General features: G+C 40.8%; 2 protein-coding genes across 2 annotated transcripts; both read left to right on the top strand.

The window, feature by feature from the left end:
* The first annotated feature begins 4,113 nt into the window (after positions 1 to 4,113).
* On the top strand, positions 4,114 to 12,929 carry LOC121508567 (GTPase IMAP family member 4-like). Its single transcript, XM_041785501.1, has 4 exons — positions 4,114 to 4,235; positions 8,501 to 8,524; positions 8,643 to 9,232; positions 11,322 to 12,929. Exons 1-4 carry the CDS (start codon positions 4,190 to 4,192, stop codon positions 11,847 to 11,849), a joined length of 1,188 nt encoding a protein of 395 aa, XP_041641435.1. The 5' UTR covers positions 4,114 to 4,189; the 3' UTR covers positions 11,850 to 12,929.
* Positions 12,930 to 16,429: 3,500 nt separating this feature from the next.
* Positions 16,430 to 22,167, top strand: LOC121508675 (GTPase IMAP family member 9-like). The gene is made up of 4 exons (XM_041785668.1): positions 16,430 to 16,537; positions 18,492 to 18,515; positions 18,634 to 19,223; positions 20,905 to 22,167. The coding sequence occupies exons 1-4, from the start codon at positions 16,492 to 16,494 to the stop codon at positions 21,427 to 21,429; spliced, it is 1,185 nt and encodes a 394-aa protein (XP_041641602.1). The 5' UTR covers positions 16,430 to 16,491; the 3' UTR covers positions 21,430 to 22,167.
* The last annotated feature ends 1,393 nt before the right edge of the window (positions 22,168 to 23,560 follow it).

The raw sequence follows: 23,560 nt of genomic DNA on the forward strand, positions 1-23,560 counted from the left end.
AGTACAGACCAGGAGGCACACTCTCTGAAGAAGTAATGCATAATGTGGACACAGCCACCAGGTTAAACACACCTGGTATTCCAATACCAAACAAGGGCATTATGGGCCTTTGCCCACCAAAATGATTGTATTAGACTTTTTAATGAACTATAATAGATCATTCCTTAATTTTATTGTTTCAAATTTGTGATTTTAATGCTATTTAACGCATAAAATACCTATTTTACTTTAAAAATCAAAGTAATTATACAGTCAGGCCTTCCCACTGAAGTGGCTGGGCCACTGAAAGTCCTAGAATTGGCCGTCCCCAGCGTTGATTTATTGATGATATAAATGCATGTGTGTTGGATCAGTAGCATGGCTGCTAGCGTCCTGGCTAACAGTTCCCTTGTCTTAGAGCTGAAAAATGTCTCAAGCTACATTCATGGACAAAAGTATTGGCACCCCTGAAATTTTTCCAGAAAATACATCATTTCTCCCAGAAATTGTTACAATTACGAATGTTTTTGGTATACACCTGTTCATGTCCTTTATGTGCATTGGGAACAACACAAAAAAGCAGAAGAAAAAGACAAAATTGACAGAATTTTACATAAAACTCCAAAAATGGGCCCGACAAAATTGTTGGCACCCTCAACTTAATATTTGGTTGCACATCCTTGGGAAAAAACAACTGTAACTAATGTCTTCCTATAACCATCAACAAGCTTCTTACACCTCTCAACTGGAATTTTGGACCACTCTTCTTTTGCAAACTGCTCCAGGTCTCTCAGATTTGAAGGGTGCTTCTTGCAACAGCAGTTTTGAGATCTCTCCATAGGTGTTCAATGGGATTTAGATCCGGACTCATTGCTGGCCACTTCAGATGTCCCCAGTTCTTTGCCTCCAACCATTTCTTGGTGCTTTTTGAGGTATGTTTGGGGTCATTGTCCTGCTGGAACACCCATGACCTCTGACCCAGACCCAGCTTTCTGACACTAGGCCCTACATTGCAGCCCAAAATCTTTTGATAGTCTCTAGATTTCATGATTCCTTGCACACAGTCAAGGCACCCAGTGCCAGAGGCAGCAAAACAACCCCAAAACATCTTTGAACCTCCGCTATGTTTGACTGTAGGTTACTTGCCTCAGGTAAGTTTAAATGAGCATCACATGTGTTAATGACTTGATAACTGGCTGGATGTTTTCTAAAATACTATCTCCGTGGGGTGTCTATCAGGACATGGTAGGCAATGGGCATAGGTTTTCTTTTCCACTTTATTGAAGGCATGTGTACACGTCAGGCATAGAAAGCATCACAGGCCTGTATGTACTCTGTGTCTTTGTTTGTGGTCTATAAGGCAGAAATAGAAATCAAATTTAGAACCTTAATATTAACAGGACACTTACATTGTTAACAGTTTCTGTGATTACCAAATATATCAACAAAGTGGCCAAAAGGAAAAATTTACATCAATTCAAATGCACAAAAACACAACAGATACATAAGCAGAACAGCTTCTCATGAGACCATAAATGAGGTAATTATGCCACCTGCTGGTAATAATATGTTATATGCTTAACACTTCTACCAGTCTTAAACACCACTTACAAGACATGAGTCTATTTGCCAAATAAAGAAATGAAGTGCTGTCAAGCATACATGCATGGTAAGCAGATAAAACATACTGCTAAGAAATAATCTACCTGGTATACAAGGAGCACACCGCTAATTGGAAAGCATGCATACCACAGCCATAAAACACATGCGTCATAATGAAGCATTATCGGCAATGAAGCAATATGAATCAACCCACATCCAGAAATACAGGGACACATACATAAATCGACAGGGTCAATTCTTACTTTCTAGTCAATAATACACAAAAAGGAAGCCTGATGATGCACAAAAGTCTGACAGAAAAACTGTAGAACAGCCAAATTACTGAATCACTGAGGAACGATGACTGCGGGCGGGTCTAATGTAGCCATAAACTATCAGCCAATAGCATGAGGGATCACTTCTAAACCAATCAGAGCACTGAACATATAATACGAACTGCTAAACTGAAATCTGACCTGGGAGCAGTTTTGTACAACATGCTTGAAATAAAATGATTTTAAAAAAGGGTGCCATTAATTTTGTCTGGCACATTTTTGAGTTTTGTGTAAAATTGTGTAAATTTTGTCTTTTTTCTTCTGCTTTTTTTGTGTTGTTCCAATGCACATAAATGAAATAAACATGTGTATACTAAAACATTTATAACTGCAACAAATTCTGGGGGAAATGGTGTATTTACTGGAAAAATTCCAGGGGTGCCAATACTTTTGTCCATATATACATACATGCAGCAGTGTTACATCTGACCCCCACCCAGCAGCCATAATAAAGTCTCTCATACTAGCTACTTGCACTTATGTTAGCATAGGTTGTTCATGTTTAACACTGAACATTTGTCAAGCCAAATAGTAGCTGTCTTACTCAAAATCAGTTTTTGTGCTGTGGAAGTATTCCCCCTGTTTTTCAGTAGGCAGAGAGAGAATCCTTCTGAGCATGTATAGAGTTAGATTCATCACTCTAGTATGGAGCCCCAGACATGACATGGTTAAAAAAAAAAAAATGTGGCCATAATAGCCATAACGTGCGCACGAAATACTTATTCATTGCCACAAAATACAAATTCGTGGCCATGAAATAAGTATAAAGTGCATACAAAATACTTATTAATAATATTAAGATCATTCCTGGACAGCTGGGTAAGAAAATCAAGCGCACCTTCTCTGAGGTCTAAGGTGATGGAGTTTTAGTTTAGGCATTTATACCCAGCCTAAAATAAAATAAAATTCAGTTGTACTATCCCTGTCCATCCTGTAGCTTTGTGGCCACAATTTAGTATCTTGTGGCCACAAATTAGTATTTCCTGCACGCGTTGTATCTATACTGTGGCCACAGTTTAATTTGTTTTTTTACCATGTCATGTTTGGGGCTCCGTACTCTAGCTTGTTTCTTGTTGGAGGAATTGTGTATGTTACAGTTGCCCCGGTCTCCCCTACTGTCTTGATGCATGCAAGCTGATGAGTCTGCTAACCTTTATCCTCTTTATCCTTTCTCCTGGAGCGGGACAATGTCCTACACAACTCAGCTTCCTGCTAAGAAGAGACTAAACTGTGCTTTGAGTAATTTGGTAACAGAAACGTCAGAAAACTCCAGTTTAACAGGACTCTAGTTAGTGTTTAGCATACCTGTGAAAGAAGAGATAATGGTGTATGATGGCAGGTTTTTGTGGTTTACTGTGGTTTACCTGCTGTTTGCAGGAGCAAACTGTTAACACAATTAAATTTAGCTGAAGATGTACATTGTGGTACACAGCAATGATGTCTAGAAGTGCTTTTTACCATCTTTGAAATGTCATTTTATCACATTTGGATACCATGATGAGTCTGCTAACCTTTATCCTCTTTATCCTTTCTCCTGGAGCGGGACAATGTCCTACACAACTCAGCTTCCTGCTAAGAAGAGACTAAACTGTGCATTGAGTAATTTGGTAACAGAAACGTCAGAAAACTCCAGTTTAACAGGACTCTAGTTAGTGTTTAGCATACCTGTGACACTGCTACGGTGAGAGACACTGTTTGACTGCTGTGTGGTGCGTTCAAGAACATTACATTACATTTTTTTAATGAACACCTTTAAGAAACAACTTAAATCAGCAACTACAAATCCCCCAATATAAAATGTTAACTTAAGCTATTAAATCTGTTTCTTCTTCACTTTCACTCCCAGCACTTCTTTCCCCTTCCTTACAACCCGATTGATCTAGTTTGCTTCTGAACTGCTTGTGAACATGCACTTCCTTGTTCTCTGCATCTTTTAATAGAGGGGAACAACAATCATGGACTGTTGTTGCTGGTGGGCCTAAAGGGTTAACAGGCCCAGCTAAAATAACATGAGCCTTCCAGACCTGCCATGCTGGTGCTACACGTGGTTCAACTGCACTGACCGAAAACAAAGACTTTAAGTTTCATTTCCTCTCACTCTTTCTTCCTTTCACTTTCATTCTGAGCTGTGTGAGCTGTCTGTGGGTGGTGCTCAGAGAAAGCACATGAGGAACCACACCAGACTGAATCAGCACATTCACCTCGGCTACAGCTACAGGATCGACTCCACTGTCTTTGACCTGAACGTGGACGGCTTAGCTTACAACCCTAACATGGCTGGCAGCTTCTACAACCTCAACAAGGCTCCTAACTACCTCTGTAAGTCATGATGATGAGTGCATGTGTGACAGCTCAGTGATACTGGGATTAGTGACAGGGTTTGACTCAGATTGAATCTATGGGCTCTATGCATGCATCACTTCCTCTTTTGACAGTATGCTGCTCACAAACTTCCGGTCAGATTGAAGATTGAATGCAGAAGAGATAATGGTGTATGATGGCAGGTTTTTGTGGTTTACTGTGGTTTACCTGCTGTTTGCAGGAGCAAACTGTTAACACAATTAAATTTTGTCATTTTATCACATTTGGATACCATTATGATAAAGAACAACCACAAACAACAATCGAAAAAAAACAAACAAAAAAGAATGACAAATGAACACAGTATAGGACGGTTTACATTGGGCGGAAGTTGTCTGGCCACCTAATTTATCACCAGAAATACCCACACCCTGCTGTGCATAGAGCCAACCTGCAACCTCCAGTCCTGAAAAATAGCAATACCATGAGTGTCCAGTTGAGGCTGGCTGCAGGAATGTTAAAAAGGCAATTTTTACACTATAAATAAACTGGTTTACAGGCTGGTTCAAAAAACCAAACATGTCTCATTATCTGATGTCTTCATGTGCTCTCACTGTAGGCTATGGGGGGGGGGGGGGGGGGTTATTTTGTACCACAATCGTTTAGGTCAGGGGTCATCAAGTACATTTGCACAAGGGCCAGATTTAGCCTTGACAGAGACTCTGGGGGGCGGACTTTAAAATAAACCAAAATTCAATAAATGCTTTGGTGTAATTGACATATCATTGTCTAAGTATTTGTATTTAAGTTCAAAATGCAGAATATTTTACCCACGGAATAGGCTGGGCTCCTAAAAATCCCAGAGAATGGGCACTCCCCAATTGACCTATAGCTAAGTCTCACCCTCAAACGCGATGAGCCAATCACAGTACGTATAGCCGTTCCATACACTCGGACGTCCTCTGCCTGGACGTCCATTGAAATTAATGGGAGAAAGTTGTTTTCGTCCGGTTTTATGAGGGTTTTTTTTTTTTTAGATTTTAAGTTTAAAAATGGTCAGACGGTGTTCATGGGGTACATGCGACTCCAACACAAGGTATCCTAAGAGTCTGGGCGACGGAGTGTATTTTTTACCCTTTTCTAAGCCACATCTAAACCGAGAAAAGTGTCTTCTTTGGATATAATTGTGCAGTAGACCATACTGATGCTGATCCTCTATCTTGTGGTCTGAGATTGTGATGGCAACGAGATGCGGTTTATCACGTTTGATGGGACCTGTGAATTTTGGCTTGTAACTGAAGCTTTTTATCAACCTTCTCAACAATAAAATGATTAATGTATCACTCCAATGCTTAGTTTAGACCCTTTTGGTGACTTTTAGATGATATGTGATCTTTCTGTCTCCAAAAACCATCAATGGCCTCCTGTGAACTGTCTCCTACTGTGACACCTGCAATAGCACCTGTCACTGAATGTTCATTGTTTGTCCGAGTGAGTGGAGGGGGCGTGGCTTAGCCATAGGTCAATTGTGTTTTAGCACCAATATTAACTCATTTAAGACACCCTTTATCCTCTTTTCACTAGTTCATTTGGACATTTCTGCAACATTTTTGCCACTCTTAACCCATTTTTGACCATTTTTGCTACTTTAAATTTTTTTTGCCACTTCTTGCCCCTTTTGCTACTTATTGCCCCTTCCAACCCAGTTTCACTACTCTGCCTGGCTATTTTTTGCTATATTTTTACCACTTTGAAACCATTTTTGATACTTTGCCATTCTTTAACCCCTCTTTAACCACTTTTCCTGAATGTTTTATCCACTTTGTGCCACTTTTATCCTTTTTTGCTGCTGTTTAACACCTTTTCATTACTTTTTTCACCCCATTTTCAACCATCTTTTGAAACTTTTTGCCCTTTTTTTCCATCTTTACCCATTTTGCCACATTTTAACCTCTTCTAACCACTTTTCCTGCCATTTTTTTCTCCCTTTGTGCCACTCTCAAACCCATTTTCAACACTTGATATGGCCATTTTTGCAGCATTTCCGCCAGTCTTAACCCATTTTTTAAACAGTTGCATTTTTTAGATATTTACCTAAACGGCCGACAAGGGATTTTTTGTAAAAACAGATCAAATGTCAAGTTATTTGAAAAAAAAATGTATTACTTGTTTTTGGGATGGATTTAACAGCTGCAGACATTAAAAGTCAACACTTAAAACCACAACATTTTCTATACTTCCTTTTTGAATTTAATGATCTTCTGGGGGCCGGATAGAAAGCTTTGGGGGGCCTGATTTTGCCCTCGGGCTGCCAGTTGATTATCAGTGGTTTAAGTTATATTTTTAGGTTATATTTATACAAAACCTTGTTGTGCACTGATTGCTGCATCTCATTTGACTGACAGATAGCTCGACAGGCAGAAGTTACATTTCTGTCAACCAGAATGCTAGCTAACTAGCTGACAGGAAGTCAGCTTAGTGGGCGGGCCTTTAGGTTAATCTCAAGTACAGTTGAGACCGCGATTTCAATATGGAAGCCACTGCGGATTGGCTTCAAGATCTGTTTGAATCCGCCTATTGTAAGCGGACGACTGACGACACACGGGCCTTGTCCAGTTCTCTCTGCAGTTTGTGCATAGAGCCCATTGTACTGATGTTGCTGCACTATTCTTGAAGAGTACAGGGTAGAAATAAAGCAGAAATGCTCTTTAACACCTGTTTCTGCCTTCAACTATATTCCTGGCTCAGTGTGTGACTGGATAGCTCAGTGGTTTGATTGCTAACTTTGATGTAGGAGAGTGAGGGTTCAAATCCTGGCCAGAGCACAATGACTATCCAGTGTGGTCCCCAGATCTGAGCCCCTTAGGATAAAAGTGTCTGCTCAGTATTTGTCCTAGTGTGTGACATAGAGGAGACCATACACAGCTGCAAAGTTTTGACAGTATATTTAATGAAATAAATCCTCCTCTGGTATTGGCAGAAAAAATGTAAGTGTCGAGATGTAACTCTGCTGTTTTACCCTTTATTACTTAAAACAAATCAATCATAGTCAATATAATTTGGCTATTTTTAACCAAAAACAATGTACAAAAAAATCTTAAATGTCAAAGTCAGAACAGATTTCTATGATGTATTGTCAATTGAACAAAAATATGTAATGCAAAATTAGTGACTGCATAAATATTCAGCCCCTTTAAAGTGACTGATTCAACAGAGGTCCAGCCGATTAGTCTCACTATTCATGAAATGTCGATCACCTGAGTGGGATTATAAAGACACCTTTGTTTGGAAGGTCCAATCACTGGTTCATCAGTACTCCTGGCTACCATTACACAGTGAAGACAAAAGAACACTCCAAGCAAGCTCATTTCACTTTAAAAAACTCACAAGTGGACAAGTCAGAGGTCATCTGAACCTTCTGTTATCAACCATTTACCTTTTTACTGCTTACTGTTAAGTTCCTTATTTCTTTTCAAAATAAAAACAGGTTTTTAATCAAACAGGAAGTACAGCACCCTTGGTAGAAAAACAAATTAGAGTGTAAAAAGAAAAATTTGTCAATGAAATCTCTTTCCCTAATAGCAAACCTAACCGTGATATTTAACACAGTGAAAGCAACTGAAGAACTGATAAATGTAAATGCTGTCCATTAATCGGGGATCACTGGATGTCAGTGAGTCATTTTGTACATGCACTCCTGCATATTTCTTTAATAGAGTAAACCAGTATATTTTAATAATGGGAATTTCAACTCTTTCCAGTGAGTTGGCTCAGCAAAAAGAGTCAGCTCTTTGAACCGGCTCGTTCACTAACGACCCATCACTAGTGTACTTAACAGAATAAGCTCTTTGAAACTGTGTCTAAGCTCTAAACCATGGTTTCAGACCACACTGGTGTAGCAGTGCAGTGCCTTTTCTATAATCAGTGTAAAAGTTAACATGATAAAATCCTCGGACTTAATTTGATTCACAAAACTACACACTGGAAAGGACTGATTCACAATTAACTTACATTTCTTGAAATGTCAGGTAGTCAATTTTATAAGGAATGGGATTAATCGTGAAAAAAATGCCTGTGAAACCAACCAAAGACCAGTAAATGCCGGCTAAAAGGAACTATGCTTTAGCCTGTCATGCATCAGTGTGAATGTTTGTTTTTTTGTCTAAACTGCCTCGAGCACAATGTACCAACAACCTGATGTTCACGTCCCTCATCGTCGGTGTCTGGTCAAAACCTCCTATTTCCATTTTTTCATGATTTTGATTTTTGTTTTCATAAATCAGTGCTGTTGGTCCCCCTTTACAGCTGTGAGTATATTTTTACAAATTTTAAACCAATAAATGAGTCCAGCAGAATGCTGACTATAACAATTTGGTGTTAAATCATGTGAAAAACACAGATTTCTTTTTCCTATTTCCTGAAAAGTTTTGATTTTGGAGATTGGAGGTCATGGCCAGACAGCGACACCATTCTCTTTCACAGGAGCCAACGTAACCATAACCAACAACGAGGAGCTGAGGATAGTGATGGTGGGGAAGACTGGAACTGGGAAGAGCGCCACCGGAAACACCATCCTGGGTCGAGAGTGTTTCGAATCAAAGTTCAGCGCCAAGTCGATGACTGTGGAGAGTGTGAAAGGTAAAGGTACAGTAGATGGTCAGAAGATTGCTGTTATCGACACCCCGGGCTTCTTTGACACCAGATATGAGCCGGAGAAAACAGAGAAAGACATCGCTAAGTGCATCGTGTACGCTTCTCCTGGACCCCATGTGTTCCTGGTGATCATCAGACTGGGCAGATACACTGCAGAGGAGATGAACACAGTGCAGAGGATTCAGGAGATCTTCGGCCAGGCAGCAGACAGATACAGCATGGTCCTCTTCACTCACGGGGACCTGCTTGAAGGCACCACCATCGAGGACTTCTTGGATGAAAGTCCTGAGCTGCTGGAACTCGTGGCCAGATGTAACGGGCAGTACCACGTCTTCAACAACAAGAACAAGGATCGCTCTCAGGTAAGGATGACATGGTTAACACTCCTTTTGTATGAAAAGCAACTCTGGTCCATTAGTATCAGGTATGAAACCCTCTGCCTGAATACAGGTGTACTCATTGATTTGTAGTCTTAACCTCATATTAAAACAGATGTTGAATCATGCTTTTGTTATTGATGCAACATCTCCAAAATAAAACCAGTACACATGGTGAGATCTGAAAAAGTCATCCACACTTTCATCTTCTGCAGACAGACTTTCATTGCCAAACTTAAATGAAAACTTTGATTTTTTTTAAGACGTTCCTTATAACTGTTGGGTGGACAATAGTCCAACTTATAATAGATTAATAATGGAGTATTTTAAGGTGTGATATATAATTCTGTGAGCACTCTGCACATGCACTACCTTAAACCCTTGGGGCTTAGTCCCACTGTGACGTCACAGGGATCAGATAATCCCCCATCTGCCCCCTTTCTGATTCCTGAGGTTTTTGCATATTTATCAAACTTAAATGTTTCAGATCATCTAACCAATTTTAATATCTCACAAAGACATCCATCCATCCATTTTCTATACCACTTATTCCACTCCGGTTTGCAGGGGGACTGGAGCCTATCCCAGCTGTCACCGGGTGGGAGACGGGGTACACCCTGGACTGGTCAACAGTCAATCGCAGGGCTGACATATAGAGACAGACAACCAGGCACACTCACATTCACACCTATGGGCAATTTAGAGTCACCAGTTAACCCAATGAGCATGTTTTTGGTGGTGGGAGGAAGCTGGAGTACCCGGAGAACGTGTGAACTCCGCACAGAAAGGCCCCTGGCCCTGACCGGGAGGCGAACCAGCGACCTTCTTGCTGTGAGGCAACAGCGCTAAGCCCTGAGCCGCCATGCCGCCCTAAAGACACAACCCAAATAAATAGAAAAATGCAGTTTCTAAATGATGACTTTATTTATTAAGGGGAAAAAAATCCAAACCTATCTGACCCTGTGTGAAAAAGTAATTACTCCCTGAACCTAATTACTGGTTGGTCCACTAATGGTAGCAATAACTGAAATCAAGCATTTGTTATAACTGGTGATCATCACTGTGGAGGAATTTTGGCCCACTCTTTTTCACAGAATTGTTTTAACTCAGCCATATTGGAGGTTTTTCAAGCATGAACTGCCCGTTTAAGGTCACGCCACAGCATCTCAATTGGATTTAAGTCTTAATTTTGTTTCTTTTTGAGCCATTCAGAGGTGGACTTGCTGGTATGTTTTGGGTTGTTGTCCTACAGCATAAACCAAGAGTGCTTGAGCTTGAGGTCATGAACTGATGGCCGGACGTTGGCCTTCAGGATTTCTGGTAAACAGCAGAATTCATGGTTCCATCAGTCACAGCAAGTGGTCCAGGTCCTGAAGCAGCAAAGCAGCCCCAGACCATCACACTGCCACCACCATGTTTGACTGTTGGCATGATGTTCTTTTTTACCAAATGCTGTTATTTTTACTCAAGATGTAACGGGCCGCACACCTTCCAGAAAGTTCAACTTTTATCTCGTCAGTCCACAGAATATTTCTCCAAAAGTCATGATGTTTCTCGGAAAATGTGAGACAAGCCTTTGTGTTCTTTTTTGTCAGCAGTTGTTGTGGCCTTGGAACTCTCCCATGATGCCATTGTTGCCCAGTGTCTTTCTTATGGTTGAGTCATGAACTCTGACCTTAACTGAGGCCAGTGAGGCCTGCAGGTCTTTGGATGTGGTTCTGGGTTCTTCTGTGACCTCCTGGATGAGTCGTCATTGCACTCTTGGAGTCACTTTGGTTGGCCGACCACTCCTGGGAAGGTTCACCACTGTTTCCAGTTTTCTCCATTTGTGGATAATGGCTCTGACTGTGGTTCACTGGAGTGCCAAAGCCTTGGAAATAGCTTTATAACCCTTTCCAGACTGATAGATTTCAATCACTTTGTTTCTCATTTGTTCTTGAATGTCTTTCGATGGTGGCATGGTGTGTTTCTTTCTGAGATCTTTCTGCATTTTGTATTTACTTGGGTTGTCTTTATGATGATCAGAACTATGATCACATCATTGAAATTCTAATCCTTGCATCTCTACTCACAGGTGACTGAGCTGCTCCAGAAGATCCGAAGTATCGTCCAGAAGAACGGAGGGAGCCACTACACCAACGAGATGTTCCAGGAGGCCGAGAGGGCTCTGGAGAGGGAGAAACAACGCATCCTGAAGGAGGAAGAAGAACAAATACGCAAAGAAAGAGAGGAGCTGGAGGGGAAAGTCAAGGCTCAGTATGAGGAGCAGATGAAGAAGATGACGGAGCTACTCCAGGCTGATAGAGAGAGGGAGAGGAAGGAGAGAGAGGAGGAGAGGAGGAGTGAGAGGGAGGAGATGAATGAGGAGAGAAAGAGAGAGAGAGAGGAGAGAGAGGCAGAGCGGAGGAGAGAGAGACAGGAGAGGGAAGAAGAGAGGAGACAAATGAAGGAGAAGTATGACAATGATCTGCAAGTGAAGATGAGAGAACTAGAGAGCAGACATGAGATCAGGGCCAGAGAGGAAGCTGAATCTATGAACCCCTTTGCTATTCTGATCGGTGGGTTTGTACGCCTGTTTACTTGCTTGTTTGGTATCTGTTAAACCTGGCAACCTTGTTAAAGTGGGAATAATCTAGTACTTTCTCAAGATAAGATGGTCATTATCGCTTGATAATGTAAAGAAAGAAATTACCCAGTATTAATTATCAAGTAATTCCTCATAATGTTGAGGTATTCTCTGGTAATTAGGTGTTATTTTACCCCAAACCAACCTAACCTTACCCTTGTAATATGGTGGTAAATCTCTGGTAATTAGGTGTTATTTTACCAAGTAATTTCTAATGAATTGAAATAAGATGGTAAGTTGCTAATAAGGCCCGGGTAATTTCTTTATTTTGGCCCACTAAATTAAGCTGAATAATTTTCAGCTAAGTTTTAGGGTTGGGGTCAGGGGTTACATTCATGTTTAGGAGGTAAAACTTAGTGAAAATACCACCTAATTACAAAATAATTACTTCTGAGACATTATTACGAGAAAATGCCACTCCTCGTGGAGCACACAGTCGTGTTTCACACTGAATAATGACGTCAGTACAAATCCTCTACTGTGTTTGTAGCTCCTTCTTTTTTGAAATGATAGGTAAGCCTGGCACCGCTATGGAAGGGTGCCAAAAAGGTAGCATGGTACGGGTCAGTTATTTGGGACTCTTTACAACTTTTGATAATGATAAAAAAATGCCTGCCTCTCTGTCCCAATCTGACCAGGACCTCTGGAGGTAGATGCTTACCTGCAAAGACAGACATATTGTACCATGTTACCTCTCCTGTGACACTGACCTTCTGTTGGAGTGTGTGTTTGTGTGTGTTGCTTCCTCCAGGCTGATTCCTGCCACCTGTGCTGCTGCTGCAAGGTAAAGCTGACTGCTGAGCAGCTGCAGTCACCCAATCAGCCAATCAGAGGATGGCAGCAGTCAGCCCAACTCCTGTAAAAACCTGGACTGCCAACATTTGGAGTGCAGTTTTGTTTCAGCTCACCGCTGTGCCTCTTATGTTCATCTGTCTGTCTTCATCATGTGTGACAGGAAACATTTATGTTTGGTTAATGTAGATGTTTATAACCTGGATAGTTAATTTGTTGCACAATTTTACTTCTTTTGTAATAAATAACTTAATTTCACCAACACCATCTGGTTTTGTGTTGCTGCTCTTTACCCTGAATGCGCTGGTTTGCACATGTGCATGGAGGCCCTTCTTCATGTCAGTTATCACAGCAAGCAAATGAAATATTTGAAGCATTTTAGCAGGTAACAAAGCCAGAGAACGACAGGACATACACAAATGTTAAATACGAGCTCTTCATCAGCTCTTAGGAGAGCTTCAGAACTCAAACTTGCATATCGTTTTAGTTTCAGTTACTTTCAAGGGTAAATTCTCTTGAAACACCAGCTATGTGTCTTTAGCTCCTGTTTGTGTGCTCAGACTTTATTTTTGTGTGCTTCTGCTCATGCAGAAACATTGTTTTAAAAGTGCTGATGAAGTTATTTAAACAGCATGAGAAGTGCATACAGAACAAGTTCACACACCAGGTTTCAGTGGTCTGCTGTGTCCCTTTCACTTTCAGCTTGAGTAAAAACCTCAGAGGAACATTTTCCACCCTCCTGCAGACTGACCTACAGACTGTCTTTAGTATGTTCTGCGGCTTGGCTTGTTTTCAATGCCTGCCTTTGTTCAGGAACTTCCCCTGTTTCTCTGATAGCATGACCCCCCCTTCACCCCATTTACAGGAAAAGGCAGCAGTTTTCTAACATCCTGTTCACTGCTCCTCCTGTCGAGTGGAAATGAAAGATATGAAACTGCCAGCAGATGGTGTTCAAACAGGTCAATGATTTTACAAAAAACTTCCCTACAGAGATATGTTCATGTAAACACATGTTGACAATTATTATTAAAGAGCAGTGCAAAAATATCATATATATATATATATATATATATATATATATATATATATATATATATATACCCATTTACCACAATCTGTTACTTTTCACATAAAGTAAAAAAACACAGTATTGATAGTCTCTTGGCTGCTTGCCATTACCTGCTATCTGTGCCTAGCGGTGTTGTGACCAGCGGATGGGCGGAAACTGTCATAACCAAGCACATGGGGGAACTTTCAAAATAAAAGCATAAGGTAAAAATGGCGACTAATATCGATGTGTATACTTTCAATTGATTTGACTGAATCATTAATCAATCGATATATTGATCCAGATCGATGAATCGTTACACCCCTGATATATATATAATTAGTGCTGTTAATTGATTTTAAAAAACAATCAAGTTAATCACATCCCTATGCTTGATTAATCATGATTAATCACAGCATAGATTAAATAAACTAGATTAAATAAACCCATTTTTGCCTTATTATTTAGTGTTTGCTTTTATTTTCTTTGAACTGTACTTTGAACTGTATTGAATTTCCCTGCAGGGATAAATAAAGTTATTGTATTATTTGAAGCCTTTAGCAGTGAACTGAGTCATAAAGTCATATGAGGAACTTGGCTGGTCGTCCTTATACAATAGAGGGATGAAACACTGGTACATTTTTCTTTATAAGGCTATTTTACATAAATTACCTTCTTATCTTTTTTCTTTACTGACTCCAAAAGCTGTCAGCAGCTTTAATCTTCGTTCCCATGGATTCATCATGTATGAGATTCCTTGCACTCGCTCTGTCTTTGGTCAAAGAGCTTTTAATGTTTTTGCTCCATCCTCTTGGTCAGAGTCACAGCGTCGTCTTAAACTTGAGCGTTGTGTTAGTTTAGGAGATTTCAAAACCAGAATTAGGGAACATTTGGCCAGTGTGTGCACGTTTTTCTGCTGAAAGCTGCTGATTTGTTGACTGATGTAACCTTTGTTCTATGTCCTGTTTAATGTCCTATGTCTGAAACTTATGCTGCTGTCTTGGCCAGGACTCCCTTGTAAAAGAGACTTCTGTATCTCAGTGGGAATAAATCCTGGTTAAACAAAATGAAATAAATAAAAGGAGGCGACTGAGATGTCTAAGCCGTATTTCTGGGGCTGCCATCACTGGATTTGATGTGGATATTAAATGGTGCAAGACACATAAAAGAAACAGGTGTTTTGTTTTGTACACTCTCAAAGCTCCTGAACTGTGGAGTTTTTGCAGAAGGCAGCAGCTTTAATCAATAATGGACTGACGAGTATATGTTTGTCATGCACCTTATTTGCTAATAATAATAATGATTAATAATAAAATAATAATTTGTAGAACTAAGGCAATCTTAAAAAACTGTTTCAATCCCAATTATTCTGGGGGTAACTTTAATATATGTACGGATTAAAACAGAAAGAAAGAAGAGATAACCTAAACACAACCATGTATATATTCTGAATCTTATTCATCATCTGGGGGCCCGATGGGAAGCAGTGGGGGGCCTGATGTGGCCCCCGGGCCTCCAGTTGATCATTAATGCTGTCGAGATTTTCATAATTATGTTTATATATAATTATCAACCATTAGAACCTCATTACTATATGAAAAGGATCTTTTCTTGTGAGGATTTGTTGCTGTTCTGCTCTCGATAAACGAGTCAGGAATTCAACAGTGTCACGTGACAGGAAGTGCACTGCTTATTTCTCTTGCGACTGTTTCCTAATGTTTCTACTCACATATCTCTGATAGAAAAGCATGTACAACATTGAAACATCTATTTATAGAAGGGAACAACAATCATGGACTATTGTTGCTGATGGGCTTAAAGCAGTGGTCCCCAAACTTTCTTTATTGGACCCCTTTGGCAGATAAAAATGTTTCAGGCCCCCCCACTCTTCACCGTATGTACCCACATGTAAAAACATGTAAATGTACGACAAACACACCGTTATTCACATTTTTTGCAAACATTTTTTTTTAGAATTTACCACAACATAAAACCAATCTGACTCTCTGAAGAAGAACAATCCCTGAAAATAAAAGACTTCATGAACATCTTTAAAACTTATACACCTAGTCCTACAATAATTCAGTGACAACTGAGGGGTTATTTGGTGCTACAGATCTTTTTGCGTCTCGCAGCTGTGAGACTGACACTCTCAGTTCATTTTCAATGCAGCTGTGATTTGATTTTGTATTATAGAGGCAGCAGCCTTTTGCAACATCCTCACACAGGTAGGATGATGCAAAGGGAAAAAGTGTGGTAAAGGCTCTCCTGCTGAGCTACACCCACTCCTTCACTAGTCCAGTCCAAAAATGCTGACAATGTCCTGGACTTGAACTGCAATAATATTGCTGAATCTGAGGAGATTTCAATAAACTGCTCCTCTTCAACAGCTGATGTAGTCAGCTGGTGCTGCTTAGCCTGGCCTTGCTGTGCCCCCCCCCCCCCCCCCCCCCCCGGTGGGGCCCACTTTGGGAACAACTGGCTTAAAGGGTTAACAGGCTCCACTAAAATAACATGTGCCGTCCAAACCTGTAGTCTTGGTGCAGTGTCTGTTACAACTGCACTGACTGAACACAAAGACTGTAAGTTTCACTTCCTCTCACTCTTTCTTCCTTTCACTTTCATTCTGAGCTGTGTGAGCTGCCTGTGGGTGGTGCTCAGAAAAAGCATATAAGGAACCACAGCAGACTGAATCAGCATATCCACCTCAGCTACAGCTACAGGATCGACTCCACTGTCTTTGACCTGAACGTGGACGGCTTAGCTTACAACCCTAACATGGCTGGCAGCTTCTACAACCTCAACAAGGCTCCTAACTACCTCTGTAAGTCATGATGATGAGTGCTTGTGTGACAGCTCAGTGATACTGTGATGAGATGCACAGTTTGACTCAGATATTGTACTGTTGCTGCTGCACTATTCTTGAAGAATACGGGGTATTGATAAAGCAGAACTGCTCTTTAACAAGAGCAAGAAATAACCTCACAAGTGTCTGAGTCTGTTTTGCCAAATGGGGCTCACCTGTGTGCAGTGAATGTGTTTCAGTGATTGTAGTATAAAGACAACTGTGTCTGGAAGGTCCAGGCACTAGTTAATTAGTATTCTTGGCTACCATTACACCATGAGGACAAAAGAACACTCCAAGCATTATTTTTATGTATAAATGCAGGTTTAATGTTTATTTTATTATTTTTTAGCAGAAAATGGACAGAAGCACCACCTATTGGCCACACTTGGCAGACATTTTACCTTTAGTTTTCTTTCAGTAGTCAACACGAACTACACTTCCCACAACTGAAACAGCACTGCTGCAGCCGACACTTCCTCCAACAATGCAAGTAACATCCTATTTGAAATGGAACAAAGTGAAGGCAGACAGTCAGATGAGGCAAAATGTGCCTTACAATGAGAAGTAAACAGAACGATCCATTTATCAAGCTTACAGAATTTGCAGGGAAGTCACACATTTTAGAAACGTTTATGACAGTCAAACATGATGGCGCTAATTGATCAAATGAGTGGGAGGGGACGGGAGTAGAAGGATTTAAAAAAGGGGAGTGGGAGCGGGAGTTATTCTTCTTATGGTATTTCTTTTACTCTGGTTTGGGATTGGAACAGGACAGGATTATTTCTGTGGGAGGGGGATGGGAATGAAAATCCTGTCACTCTCTAAAACACATGCAGTCAGTTGCACGCCAATACGTTTAACCCATAAACAACAACAGCACTTAGCTTCACATCAGCCCCGTTAGCTCTAAGTTAGCCCATTAGCACATTAGCTGCTACCATGACATAGCAGCTTACAACAGCCAAATACCATCCTCCACTAAAAACACCAATAAACTGTCCCAACAAGTAACTAACCAGTGCTCCGTTAACTAGACACCACCTTAAAACTCCGTACTACAAATGACTATCAAGTCTTACCGACAGTTGTCCCATACTAGTCCTCATAAACTGATGATCTCAACTGTAACCTCTACTAATGCACTAAATCCAACCATTAGGTTTCATCTGGAGAGAAAAAGTAAAGTTCAGTACAGTCCTCCTCTCATGGATGGCTCCTCCAACACTGCTGATGCTGATTAGGCAGGACGCCCCGAGCATGAAGACCCAGCTATGGTGATCCAAGCCGTTCTGCATGACGTGATTCTGTGTTGAATACGGTTCCACTTCATCAGAGAATTGGTCATAGGTAGATTTACCCACTCATAGAAATCCACGAAAATTCTCTATTTCTGTAGTAACTGACTCAAAATCCTTACATATTGTAGATGTAACAGTATAGTTTTCAGAAGCTCTGAACTTCCTCAGAGATCAGCTTTGTTTGACATAATCACCACCTAAATTAAGCATGTGTTGTGTTACGTACATAAATGACCCCAGCACTAAACAGAAAGTGTGTCATATTGAAATTACTATGAGTTTATTTTAAAGGATTCTTGCAATACAGTCCATCTTCAAGGTAACACAGTATATAATATCTAATTCACTATTAACTTATTACTAATTGGCATGTTTCAGCTGGAAATTTTGGCTGTTAATATTTTTATCTGCTGGACATCCGTCTGTGAAACCAACCAAAGACCAGTAAATGCCGGCTAACAGGAACTCTGCTTTAGCCTGTCATGCATCAGTGTGAATGTTTGTTTTTTGTCTAAACTGCCTCGAGCACAATGTACCAACAACCTGATGTTCACGTCCCTCATCGTCGGTGTCTGGTCAAAACCTCCTATTTCCATTTTTTCATGATTTTGATTTTTGTTTTCATAAATCAGTGCTGTTGGTCCCCCTTTACAGCTGTGAGTATATTTTTACAAATTTTAAACCAATAAATGAGTCCAGCAGAATGCTGACTATGACAATTTGGTGTTAAATCATGTGAAAAACACAGATTTCTTTTTCCTATTTCCTGAAAAGTTTTGATTTTGGAGATTGGAGGTCATGGCCAGACAGCGACGCCATTCTCTTTCACAGGAGCCAACGTAACCATAACCAACAACGAGGAGCTGAGGATAGTGATGGTGGGGAAGACTGGAACTGGGAAGAGCGCCACCGGAAACACCATCCTGGGTCGAGAGTGTTTCGAATCAAAGTTCAGCGCCAAGTCGATGACTGTGGAGACTACGAAGGGTAATGGTACAGTAGACGGTCAGAAGGTTGCTGTTATCGACACCCCGGGCTTCTTTGACACCAGATATGAGCTGGAGAAAACAGAGAAAGACATCGCTAAGTGCATCATGTATGCTGCTCCTGGACCCCACGTGTTCCTGGTGATCATCAGACTGGGCAGATACACTGCAGAGGAGATGAACACGGTGCAGAGGATTCAGGAGATCTTCGGCCAGGCAGCAGACAGATACAGCATGGTCCTCTTCACTCACGGGGACCTGCTTGAAGGTACCACCATTGAGGACTTTTTGGCTGAAAGCCCCGAACTGCAGGAACTCGTGGCCAGATGTAACGGGCAGTACCACGTCTTCAACAACAAGAACAAGGATTGTTTTCAGGTAAGGACGACATGGTTAACACTCCTTTTCCATTAACAGCAACTCTGGTCCATTAGTATCAGGTATGAAACTCTGCCTGAATACAGGTGTACTCATTGATTTGTAGTCTTAACCTCATATTAAAACAGCTGTTAAATAGTGCTTTTATTATTGATGCAACATCTCCAAAATAAAACCAAAACTCGCGATCAGATCTGCCGTCATCTTCTCCAGAATGGAGAATTGCAATTCCCCTTTTTACTGGTATCACTTAGAAAATCCCTCAGTATTCAGCGGCCAGGCTTCATACTGGCTTTAAGAGATCTGTTCAATGCATACTCAACCTGCAGCTCTCAGGCTGCATGTCGCTCTTTAGTGGCCAATTGTGGCCTTAAATGTTATCATCAGTAAAGATTCATAGCAAGTCACATCAAAAGATCTGTTTTCCTCACAAAGAAAACAGGCTTTCAGTGCCAAAATTTAAACAGAGGAACATGCATGAGAGAAAGAGAGCAGAGGATGTCTGTTGTTGGTGCATCTCTTCAGGAAGTTTATTCATTGAATGTTCTGTCTTGTGTTTGAACTAAAACTAATTATGCCTTTAACATAACACTTTTATTCAGTCACTTCCTGCAGATCCTCTCCCATAACTGTATTTTATGATGATGTTTTTGCCAATTTAATCCATTTTTGGTTGTTTTTTGCCACTTTTAACCCATTTGTGTTCTTTAAAAATCCAATTTCAACACCTTTTTACCATTTCTTGCCATTATTTTCTAATTTAAGCAATTTTTCACCCATTTTAAATATGTTTTTAACAAAAGTTCTTTTCATTTTAAGAAGGCTATTTACGACACATGAATAGATAGAGAGATTATTTCTTTCTTGATAAGAGTGGTTATTATTTAGGTCAAATATGAAATATGGTTTTCACAGCGCAACTTCACAGTGGATCATGATTTTCCTGACCTCCATGGACCCCACTTTGGCTGGGTCCCAGAAACCTTTCCCCTTATCCCTCTTTATGGGCGGCCTTGTCTCCACATGACTATTCTTGAATGTTCCTGGCTGTGTTCAACCACCTTCAGGTGCAGTGGGGGTCCCTGGTCTCTGGTACCTTTACTCTGGGGGTCCCTGGTCTCTGGTACCTTTATTCTGGGGGTCCCTGGTCTCTGGTACCTTTATTCTGGGGGTCGCAGGCTAAAAAGCTTGAGAACCACTGCATTAATGGATATGTTTTCCAACACCTTTTCCCTGAACTCACCCCAACATATAGACATTTATTACCAACTCATGAACTCACTGAGACTGTTATTAAAAAAGGAAAACTTAATAAAGGTTCAGGAAAGGATAGACAGAGGGTCTTCCAAAGACAGCAGGGACATAAAGGAGAGTGAGGCAGATAGTAAGTGCTAATAAATGCTCTACAACTCATAATAGAATATTAATGAAGTATTTTATGGTGTCATATAGAATTTTGCATGCACTATGCACATGCCTCACCTTTAACCCTTAGGGCTGAGCCCCCCATGACGTCCCTTGGATCATCCCAGTCTTAGCTTTTTAACAGTGGCTCCCTGTTAGTTTTAGAATTAGTTTTGAGATTTTACCCATCACTTATAAAGCATGTAGAGGCCTACCTCCAAGTTTTCAGACTATGATTGCATCGTTACATTTCTAATCCTTGCATCTCTACTCACAGGTCCCTGAGCTGCTCCAGAAGATCCGAAGTATGGTCCAGAAGAACGGAGGGAGCCACTACACCAACGAGATGTTCCAGGAGGCCGAGAGGGCCCTGGAGGAGGAGAGACAACGCATCCTGAAGGAGAAAGAAGAACAAATACGCAAAGAAAGAGAGGAGCTGGAGAGGAAAGTCAAGGCTCTGTATGAGGAGCAGATGAAGAAGATGACAGAGCTATTCCAGGCTGAGAGAGAAAGTGAGAGGAAGGAGAGAGAGGAGGAGAGGAGGAGGGAGAGGGAGGAGATGGACAAGGAGAGAGAGAGGGAGAGACAGGAGAGGGAGGCAGAGAGGAGGAGAGAGAGACAGGAGAGGGAAGAAGAGAGGAGACGGATGAAGGAGAAGTATGACAATGATCTCGAAGTGAAGAGGAGAGAACTAGAGCGCAGACGTAGGACCAGGGGCAGAGGGGAAGCCGTATCCTCCAACCCCTTTGTTCTTCTGCTGGTGTCAGTGATTGGAGGTCTGTTCGGATGCTTGTTTGGTTGACAGTATTTTTTCTCAGTTTATTTTGAGGAAGCCAGGCTTAAACCTGACCTTATTAAACCTTGCGCTGGAGGCTGGCCAATCAGAGGATATAGCACCAGTCAGCCCAACCCCTTTAAAAGCCTGGACTGCCAATATTTGGAGTGCAGCTTCATTTTGTTTCAGCTCGCCGCTGTACCTCTTGTGTCTGTTCTTATTTTTTTGTGATTACATTTGTCTAGACACTTGTTTCAATTAATGGGTCAGGTAATAGTTTAGTTTTCAGCAGACAAATTCACACGTAGATTTTGTTATGTCTGTTTAGACACACAAGGTTACAGCGTGCTGTTATTTGTTGTTAGCTTTGGTTAGTAAGTGTAGTTAGTTAGGATTTAACATCATTGCTTTTTTTTAAAGTAGTTAGTGTGTAAACAGGGCTCTCCTGGCCAAAGTGAGGCCTTAGGCAGACTCTGATATGAGGCCCCCACTGCCCTCACCACCACCGACCACCATCGCCCCAATACTCACACAAAATAACTTTATGACATATTATTATAACAATTAATAGAAAGTCCTTGAAATTTAGCCTGAGTTAGATGAGTTAATCGATCACAAATGGCGCTAATGTCCAAAAATAAGGTATCTGCAGGGTTAATTTACAAATGTAAATTAAGGAAAAGTCTGTTTGGTCAATGTAGATATGCATAACCTGGATATTTAATTTGTTGCACAATTATACTTCTTTTGTAATAAATAACTTTATTTCACCAACAATATCTGGTTTTGTGCTGCTCTTTACTCTGAATGTGCTGGGTTGCACATTCATGGATGTCCTTCTTCATTTATGTCAAAGTAATCAAAGCAAGCAAATGAAATATTTGAAGCATTTTTGTAGGTAACAGCCAGAGAACGACAGGGTATGCACAAATGTTAAATATTAATACCCAAAAAGCCTACAAAACTTCAGATTTCAAACTCTGCTCATCATTATATTTGAACGTGTGTCCAGGCCAGGTTGAACTTAGAAAAGAAAAGTAAATGCTCAATATTGTTGCAGTGTCTGTTATTCTGTCATAATTCTGACCTTTTTATTTATAGCATGCCATTTAACCGCACAGAAATACATGAACTTGTTGTTTCAATACGTCCACACGGATCTACCGTGAAGACAATTTTTATTCTTTATTCTTATTGACATCCAAATTCACATCTCAAAGAATGAAAGCCATTTGAAATGTATATATCATATTCGATGCACACTCTTAGACTGGAACAACACTGCTCTCGCAGTAAAGCTATCTCACTTCTACCAGATGAATCCAAACTTTCCCTGCTTGCTATTCACCTTGTTTCAAATACTTTTGACAGAGCTTAGAAAGAGTTAATAATCATGTTGTGCAAAAATCCAGTGGCGTGCACAGACTATTTCAAGGGCAGGGGTGAAAAGAAAAAAAAGAGCACATACAGCACTGAAGAGGGGTGGGGGTCTTCCCCCAGAACATTTTCAATGAAGTAGATGCCATTTCCTCTATTCTAGTGCATTTTAACACCATATTAGCACCAGATGATCCAAACTGGTTCTGTGAGATATAGTTCTGGCTCAATATAGATCAATTTAGTTTAGTGTGTTTTTTCCTCCAAAGAGGGCAGTTACCGTGGAGTTACCAGGAGGGCACTTCATCACACGTTTTTCCTCACAAGAGGGCACTTTAACACACATTTTGGCTTTCAAGGGCACTTTAACACACATTTTGGCTATCGAGTGTACTTTAACACGCATTTTGCCTCCCAAGAGTACACTTTAACACACATTTTGGTATTGAGAGTGCACTTTAACACACATTTTGCCTTCCAAGAGGGCACTTAAACACACATTTTGTCTCTCGAGGGCACTTTAACACACAATTTGCCTCCCAGGAGGGCACTGTAACACACATTTTGGCTATTGAGTGCACTTTAACATTCATTTTGCCGCCCAAGAGGGCACTTTAGCGCGTGTTTTTCAACAGTTGGGCCGTGAGGGGGGCGACTGCCCCCCGTGCACTCCACTGCAAAAATCACTTCTTCAGGCTTTTCTAACAAAAATATTTACCCCAGGCCTGTCCACAATTCCCTCAAGTACCAGAAAAATCCATTCCCTCCCCTCCTCTCTCAT

This window comes from Cheilinus undulatus, linkage group 4 (assembly GCF_018320785.1).
Source record: "Cheilinus undulatus linkage group 4, ASM1832078v1, whole genome shotgun sequence".
NCBI lineage: Eukaryota > Metazoa > Chordata > Actinopteri > Labriformes > Labridae > Cheilinus > Cheilinus undulatus.

Excerpts from the sequence above, each read along its gene's own strand:
- LOC121508675 (XM_041785668.1), top strand. The coding sequence starts at position 16,492 with ATGGCTGGCAGCTTCTACAACCTCAACAAGGCTCCTAACTACCTCT. Across the intron at positions 16,538-18,491 it reads CAAGGCTCCTAACTACCTCT|TGCTGTTGGTCCCCCTTTAC; the intron begins GTAAGTCATGAT and ends TTCATAAATCAG. Across the intron at positions 18,516-18,633 it reads GTTGGTCCCCCTTTACAGCT|TTTTGATTTTGGAGATTGGA; the intron begins GTGAGTATATTT and ends TTTCCTGAAAAG.
- LOC121508567 (XM_041785501.1), top strand. The coding sequence starts at position 4,190 with ATGGCTGGCAGCTTCTACAACCTCAACAAGGCTCCTAACTACCTCT. Across the intron at positions 4,236-8,500 it reads CAAGGCTCCTAACTACCTCT|TGCTGTTGGTCCCCCTTTAC; the intron begins GTAAGTCATGAT and ends TTCATAAATCAG. Across the intron at positions 9,233-11,321 it reads AGAACAAGGATCGCTCTCAG|GTGACTGAGCTGCTCCAGAA; the intron begins GTAAGGATGACA and ends CTCTACTCACAG.